At 37.4% G+C, this 8,974-nt stretch overlaps 1 protein-coding gene across 9 annotated transcripts in view; it reads left to right on the forward strand.

The window, feature by feature from the left end:
• atp2b2 (ATPase plasma membrane Ca2+ transporting 2) overlaps nt 1-8,974 on the forward strand; it is a 316,595-nt gene that overhangs the window by 187,684 nt on the left and 119,937 nt on the right. For all 9 annotated transcript variants that reach the window (XM_062037840.1, XM_062037839.1, XM_062037833.1 and 6 more), the window contains 2 exons: nt 4,258-4,515; nt 6,662-6,787. In XM_062037840.1, the coding sequence (XP_061893824.1) occupies nt 4,258-4,515; nt 6,662-6,787 (384 nt within the window). The remainder of the gene's footprint in view (nt 1-4,257; nt 4,516-6,661; nt 6,788-8,974) is intronic.

Genomic DNA, 8,974 nt, shown 5'->3' on the forward strand with positions numbered 1-8,974 from the left:
TAGAGATGAAATAGTCTTGGGATTTTTTTCCCACACATACATATTACGCTCTACCACGGTATCGAGCACTATTTTTTGGATAATCCAATTAAGACATATATATATATATATATATATATATATATATATATATATATATATATATATATATATATATATATATATATATGCATATATATATGCATATATAATATGTGTATATATATTTATATATATATATATATATTATGTGTATATATATTTATATATATATATATAATATGTGTATATATATTTATATATATGCATATATAATATGTGTATATATATTTATATATATGCATATATATAATGTGTATATGTGTATATATATTTATATATATGCATATATGTTTTTTAAGTTGTAAAAACGTGTTATAAATAAGTCATAGTGCTTTACTAAATGGCTTAGTTAGGATTTCAGCACCATGGACAGCAACTTCACTTATCTGACCGCATAGCAACACATGCTGCTTTTAGTGATTCATCGTCACCAAATGTTCACCAATAGTCCAATTTAAAATGATATGATTCTTTTTGCAAACACTGCAAACAAAATATCCACGACGGGAAGTCTACTGCACGAGCCGCAAGTGTTTTCCAGTCCAAATCAAATTAGTCTTTTTTTCCCCCTAACTCAACGAGCCAGGAGTGTGTTGCACGCTGATGGCTCCCAGAGTCTCTCACGTAAAGGACGAAAGGGAATCGGCCTTGTTTTTTTCCAAAATTTGCCACGCTCTGTCAGCACGCCGCGTTTTCACTGCCGGCAACTGTCTGAAGTGGAGCGAACACATGAGCGAGAAAGAAAGCTCCCAAGGTCATTTCACTTCAAAAGTTATCTCTTATTTTGCTGTTTTTTTTTTGTTTTTTTTGCCAGACAGACAAAATGCATGAATTACACAACATCACGTGAATGAGTCAATGCCAACTGTGTGGAAAGTGAAACTCTCTCTTTGAAGTGAAGCTGACCCAACTACAGTAGTTGTATGTATTTAGAATATACAGCATATACCTTGTAATGTATCTCCTTCAAGCGATTTCTCAGTCAAACACACCATCAGTAGCTTCTCCATCTTTTCATGGATAAATGTCTGCCAATTCTTGTTCCCAACACTCTCCTTTACACTCATTTTCTTCATTTACATGGTTGGAAAAACAAAGTTGTGTCTTGCAAGCTATCCATCTACTATTTATTTATTTATTTATTTGTAATAATTAAATTAATTAGAACATTACATATTATTCAATGTGTCAGCAAAAAAAAAAAAAGAAGCTTCAATTCCTACATAAATTTGCAGGAATTAGCACAAAAGCTAAATTGCATCCATTGTCCTAAGGCAGGTAAAAAAATACAAACACACAATTAGACACCATGGACACAATAGACACGCAATAACACCACAGGTACAAATATTCCGAGTTTTAAAAGAGTCCAATGAGAGGTTCATCTATGGGAGCATGACTGGTTTGGCACTTTTTAAGGACCCATCCTACACTGTCTGTCACTGTGTATGAGCAAGTCATGTGGCAATAGTTCATGTGACTAAATATCATAATGTGGATATAGGGACAAGCGGTAGAAAATGGATGGATGGATGGATATAGACCTTTGCAGACTCTACTGTCAAGTATGGCCTTATACTGCATGTTTAAATTTAACAATGTTATTTATTTTTTCTAACATGGTCTTTGAAAGTTTCAATCAAAGATCCCTCCGAGATATCTAAATTGTTGTACCACCTCTAAAAGCTCTCCATTGACTAGAACAGATGGCTGTTCACCCCCTGCTGGCTGACGTGAGAGGAACATACATACAGTTTTTTTTTAGTATTTAGATGTAGGCAGGAGTGTTGGAGCCAGACAGATACTGGGACCATGGCTCCGGAGAGAATTGCAGCTGCATTGGCATGTGTATACAGAACTGTATCATCAGCATGTAATTGTATCAGTCGTGGTCAAAAGTTTACATACACTTGTAAAGAACATAATGTCATGGCTGTCTTGAGTTTCCAATAATTTCTACAACTCTTATTTTTTTGTGATAGAGTGATTGGAGCACATACTTGTTGGTCACAAAAAACATTTATGAAGTTTGGTTATTTTATGAATTTATTATGGGTCTACTGAAAATGTGAGCAAATCTGCTGGGTCAAAAGTATACATACAGCAATGTTAATATTTGCTTACATGTCCCTTGGCAAGTTTCACTGCAATAAGGCGCTTTTGGTAGCCATCCACAAGCTTCTGGTTGGATTTTTGACCACTCCTCTTGACAAAATTGGTGCAGTTCAGCTAAATGTGTTGGTTTTCTGACATGGACTTGTTTCTTCAGCATTGTCCACACGTTTAAGTCAGGACTTTGGGAAGGCCATTGTAAAACCTTAATTCTAGCCTGATTTAGCCATTCCTGTAGCACTTTTGACGTGTGTTTGGGGTCATTGTCCTGTTGGAACACCCAACTGCGCCCAAGACCCAACCTCCGGGCTTATGATTTTAGGTTGTCCTGAAGAATTTAGAGGTAATCCTCCTTTTTCATTGTCCCATTTACTCTCTGTAAAGCACCAGTTCCATTGGCAGCAAAACAGGCCCAGAGCATAATACTACCACCACCATGCTTGACGGTAGGAATTGGTGTTCCTGGGATTAAAGGCCTTACCTTTTCTCCTCCAAACATATTGCTGGGTATTGTGGCCAAACAGCTCAATTTTTGACCTTCTGGAGGAAAGTATTTAATACAGTATTTAATGCATGATTTGTATTCAAAGAACATACTTGAATAACGTATCCATAATTCCCTCTTTGTTATCAAGCTTCAATCCCTTTCCAGGTTTAAATTTGATAACGTTTTGCTTTGGAATGTTTCAACACTGCAGCACTTTCCCTTTCAACAAAGGTCAGCTTTACAGATGCCATCTTTGCTCTGAAGTTTGTGTGTTAAGTGTTTGGGCAATACATCTTCCGTGACACATGGAGGTGTCGTTCTTATTAAAAGTAGTCACAGCCATCTAAACGTATAAGTCAGGGGTCACGGGCACCAGGTAGCCCGTAAGGACCAGATGAGTAGCCCGCTGGCCTGTTCTAAAAATAGCTCAAATAGCAGCACTTACCAGTGAGCTGCCTCTATTTTTTAAATTGTATTTATTTACTAGCAAGCTGGTCTCGCTTTGCCCGACATTTTTGATTCTAAGAGAGACAAAACTCAAATAGAATTTGAAAATTCAAGAAAATATTTTAAAGACTTGGTCTTCACTTGTTTAAATAAATTCATTATTTTTTTTTACTTTGCTTCTTATAACTTTCAGAAAGACAATTTTAGAGAAAAAATACAACCTTAGAAATGATTTTAGGATTTTTAAACACATATACCTTTTTACTTTTTGAATTCCTTCCTCTTCTTTCCTGACAATTTAAATCAATGTTCAAGTAAATTTATTCTTTTTATTGTAAAGAATAACAAATACATTTTAATTTAATTCTTCATTTTAGCTTCTGTTTTTTCGACGAAGAATATTTCTTCAAACTTATTATGATTAAAATTCAAAAAAATTATTCTGGCAAATCTAGAAAATCTGTAGAATCAAATGTAAATCTTATTTCAAGGTCTTTTTAATTTCTTTTAAAATTTTTGTTCTGGAAAATCTAGAAGAAATAATGATTTGTCTTTGTTAGAAATACAGCTTGGTCCAATTTGTTATATATTCTAACAAAGTGTAGATTGGATTTTAACCTATTTAAAACATGTCATCAAAATTCTAAAATTAATCTTAATCAGGAAAAATTACTAATGATGTTCCACAAATTCTTTTTTTAAGTTTTTCTCTTCTCTTTTTTCGGTTGAATTTTGAATTTTAAAGAGTCGAAATTGAAGATAAACTATGTTTCAAAATTTAATTGTCATTTTTTTCGTGCTTTCTTCTCTTTTAAACCGTTCAATTAAGTGTAAATATCATTAATTATTAATAATAACATAGAGTTAAAGGTAAATTGAGCAAATTGGCTATTTCTGGCAATTTATTTAAGTGTGTATCAAACTGGTAGCCCTTCGCATTAATCAGTACCCAAGAAGTAGCTCTTGCTTTCAAAAAGGTTGGTGACCCCCGGTATAAGTCATGAATTTGAGGGGTGGGGTTTATTTTTTGAAGTGGTCGTCAATTGAAGCACGGCGTCTATTACAGTGGACGCCACGTTTGAAGTAAATTCAGGACCAGCGGAGTGACAACATCCTTTTTTTGATCGCAGCTTGCGGCGATGCGGCGGCAGGCGTGGAGGACGAGGGCGAGGCAGAGGCGGGCTGGATCGAGGGCGCCGCCATCCTCCTGTCGGTGGTGTGCGTGGTGCTGGTGACCGCCTTCAACGACTGGTCCAAGGAGAAGCAGTTCCGCGGGTTGCAGAGTCGCATCGAACAGGAGCAAAAGTTCCAGGTGGTGCGTGGCAGCCAAGTCATCCAGCTGCCCGTGGCGGACATACTGGTGGGGGACATCGCACAAATCAAATATGGTGGGTATTAACCACCTGGTCGTCATGGCCGTTTTCTTTATAGCAGGCATGTCCAAACTTTTAACACTGAGGGACGCACACTGAAAAATCAAAGCATTCAGGGGCCATTTTGATATTTTTTTTATTTTCAAAACCATTAGGGCTCCCTTTTAATTTTGGTGAATGTTAAAGGTCCTGGGCACCCGAAAGGTTCCCAGTCATTAATGTAGTAAAAATTAGTCATATATTATTTTTTTTTTACTTTCAAGACTTAAATATATATAGATCAACTTCAGATATCACCGTCGACATAAAGTTTTAGTCATTTTTTTATGTTTTATACCCCCTTTAAAAAATAAAAAATAAATAACCTTGTTTTTATGGCAAAAACATGAAATATGCAATATTTTCCCCAAAACGTTTTAAAAAATGGAATATTTGATGTGAAGTCACTGGAGCTTTAAAAGGGTATATCATTCATAACACCAATACTTTTGATCTCGGGGATCCAAAAGGCCGCCACTCATAAAAGTGTTAAAAAAAAAAGTCATACATTAATACATATTAATATTACTTTCAACGCTTCAATCTTTCGATAAACTGCATATCTATCAATTGCTTATAAGTTTTTATTATTTTTTGAGCAATGGCAGTTTTTCAGTAAAAACAGGCTACATGGCAGCTTGATGTTATTCGAGTCAACATTGCAACTTTTTCTCGTTACATTTCACCTGTTTGCTCTTTTATTCCACGTTTTTTTGTTGTTGTTGTAGTATTCTTAAAAAAATATGTCGTGGGCCGTCAACAAATTAGCCGCGGGCCGCAAATGGCCCCCGGGCCACACTTTGGACACCCCTGTTTTATAGCAACACTACTATGATGATTTCACTTCACTTAAAGATTAGCAACGACTTCCTGTTCTATGGTTATCATCACACTTTTTCTCTTTGCCACGACTGGTCCTTGTGTAGCAACACGGGGAAAAATGACAGAAATAAAACACCCTGAGGCAAGATTTGATGACACCTCACTTCACGTGATGAACTTGAGGTTCACTTTTGAAGACTACCGTATTTTCCGCACTATAAGGCGCACTCATAATCTGTTTTTTTTTTCTTCTCAAAACTCGACAGTGCGCCTTATAACCCGGTGCGCCTAATGTAAGGAATACGTTTGGTTGAGCTTACCCACCTCGAAGCTATTTTATTTGTTACATGTTGTAATGATAAGTGTGACTAGTAGATGGCAGTCATACATAAGAGATACGTGTAGACTGCAATATGATTCAAGTAAACAACACCAACATTTTATGTTCCATTGAAAATATAGAACATTACACACGGCGCTCAAAAATCTATCAAAATGTTGTAGTACCACTTTGGTAAGCTTTGAAGCCGCACCGCTTGAAGGATTGTACTGTGCTTCAATATATGAGTATTATTATGGTGTGTGGATAAGGTAAGACATATTATCTGGCGTTTTGTTTTGCAATATTATGCAAAAGCAACGTTTCTTTCCTTCTGGTACCTGCTGATCTGTATTTGGGATCTGCATAAATCCTGAAAAATTGCGCGCCTTTGTAGTCTGTGCCAACACCGTAGTCGATAAGCGTCTTCTATTTCTCTATCTTTTTGTTATGTGACATTCATCCTCTGCTGTTGCCATTTCTAATATAAAGTAGTGTAAAGTTCTTACTTATATCTGTCAGTAAACTCGCCATGAAAGCGCTAAAACATACCGGCGTAGTGAGTTTACATTATTCACCCAAGGAACTTTAGTTATTAGAGTTCCGGTTGGATGGTTTTTCACGGGACACATTTCCGGTGTTGTTGTTTCCGAATGAGGAGATGCTGCTCCGTTATTGATTGAAGTAAAGTTCGAATGTCATTAAAAAAGTTAGCTCCATCTTTTGACACTTCTACCACTCCCGTCCTTACGCGCTACACCGCTAGCGACTGTCAGAAAGCGGCTTGCAGATGATTTGTAAAACATAAAATATGCAACATTTTACCAAACAACCACCATTACATGTTATGTAGACCATAAGGAAGTGTTTTACATTTAGAAAAAAAATAATAATATGACTTCTTTAATTCGCCTTATAATCCGGTGCGCCCTATGGTAGTTCTCCTGTAAACATTGCTTTAACGCCAAATGTGCTCGGCAGGTGATCTGCTTCCTTCCGACGGAATCCTGATCCAGGGCAACGACCTGAAGATCGACGAGTCGTCGCTGACCGGAGAGTCTGATCACGTGAAGAAGGCCGCTGACAAGGACCCCATGTTGTTGTCCGGTATGTTGACTTTTTTTTTAAGTGGCACAAATATCTCATGTGACCAAAAAAAGTAGTGTGTTGGCCAGCTTTACTACAGAACTTAGAATAACATTTGGAGTCCTGCCAAGTAGCGATCATATGTGAGAGCTGAAGGTTTGATTGTTTTGTTAAAAATAGGCTAGCTGGTCAAATGTGAGTGGAATGTGTGCTAACTATGGTAGTGTATATATATATTTAATTTTTTATTTTGTATTTATTTTTAATTTTTATTTATTTCACTTCACAGGTGCATTTGAAGCTCTTTGTTTGAAAAATCCTAAAAGAAGTGTACAATAAACTACAACAAATACATAAATTCCCCACCTTGCTATTAAGTCAGCTGTTAATTCTCATCTCCAGGCTGCAGGCTGCTATCGTTGTGACACATTTAAAGCATTTGGAGCACCAGATAAGATAGCCCACATTCTTCCTCACTTGGGGGAGTGGCACGATATCTCTGATAAGCAAAACGTGGATTAATCTCTCTTTAGTATTTTGGATAATTAGCTGTGTGCCGTTTCGCCGCCTTCATTAATTAGCCTCAAATTCACCCACATTCTCCCAAAGGTTAATCATGCTATGTGTGTGTGTGTGTGTGTGTGTGTGTGTGTGTGTGTGTGTGTGTGTGTGTGTGTGTGTGTGTGTGTGTGTGTGTGTGTGTGTGTGCAGCAAACCTTCAGCTCTGACATTGTTTGAGGGTTTTCACACCATTCTTGTGAAATATGTCACAACTATAGCTCATTAGATAAATATTTTAGGACAAAGAAATGGAGCAGTAATCCTCTTTGGTGAATGCAAGCAAGCTGTTCATTTAGTGGAAGGATTAAATTCCGGTTTTGTTTTTTTTCCAAACGTCACAAAGTCCTGGAAAAGAGCTTATTATTAGTTATTTAAAGCAATATTGCTATTGAAAAACCAGTGAAGTTGGCACGTTGTGTAAATGGTAAATAAAAACAGAATACAATGATTCGTAAATCCTTTTCCAACTTATATTCAATTGAATAGACTGCAAAGAAAAGATACTCAAAGTTCGAACTGGAAAACTTTGTTATTTTTTGCAAATATTAGCTCATTTGGAATTTGAAGCCCGCAACATGTTTTTCAAAAAAGCTGGCACAAGCAGCAAACAAAACTGAGAAAGTTGAGGAATGCTCATCAAACACTTATTTGGAACATCCCACAGGTGAACAGGCTAATTGGGAACAGGTGGGTGCCATGATTGGGTATAAAATCAGCTTCCATGAAATGCTCAGTCATTCACGAACAAGGATGGGGCGAGGGTCACCACTTTGTGAACAAATACGTGAGCAAATTGTCCAACAGTTTAAGAACAACATTTCTCAAGCAGCTATTGCAAAGAATTTAAGGATTTCACCATCTACGGTCCGTAATATCATCAAAAGGTTCAGAGAATCCGAAGAAATCACTACACATAAGCGGCTAAGCCCTTGACCTTGGATCCCTCAGGCGGTACTGCATCAAAAATCGACATCAGTGTGTAAAAGATATCACCACATGGGCTCAGGAACACTTCAGAAAACCACTGTCAGTAACTACAGTTCGTCGCTACATCTGTAAGTGCAAGTTAAAACTCTACTATGCAAAGCTAAAGCCATTTATCAACAACACCCAGAAACGCTGGCGGCTTCGCTGGGCCTGAGCTCATCTAAGATGGACTGATGCAAAGTGTAAAAGTGTTCTGTGGTCTGACGAGTCCACATTTCAAATTGTTTTTGGAAACTGTGGACGTCGTGTCCTCCGGACCAAAGAGGAAAATAACCATCCAGATTGTTAAAGGTGTAAAGTTGAAAAGCCAGCATCTGTGATGGTATGGGGGTGTATTAGTGCCCAAGGCATGGGTAACTTACACATCTGTGAAGGCACCATTAATGCTGAAAGGTACATACAGGTTTTGGAGCAACATATGTTGCCATCCAAGCAACGTTATCATGGACGCCCCTGCTTATTTCAGCAAGACAATGCCAAGACACGTTTTACAACAGCGTGGCTTCATAGTAAAAGAGTGCGGGTACTAGACTGGCCTGCCTGTAGTCCAGACCTGTCTCCCTTTGAAAATGTGTGGCATAATATGAATCGTAAAATATGACAACGGAGACCCCGGACTGTTGAACAACTTAAGCTGTACATCACGCAAGAATGGGAAAG

The sequence above is a fragment of the Entelurus aequoreus genome, linkage group LG26 (assembly GCF_033978785.1).
Source record: "Entelurus aequoreus isolate RoL-2023_Sb linkage group LG26, RoL_Eaeq_v1.1, whole genome shotgun sequence".
Lineage (NCBI taxonomy): Eukaryota > Metazoa > Chordata > Actinopteri > Syngnathiformes > Syngnathidae > Entelurus > Entelurus aequoreus.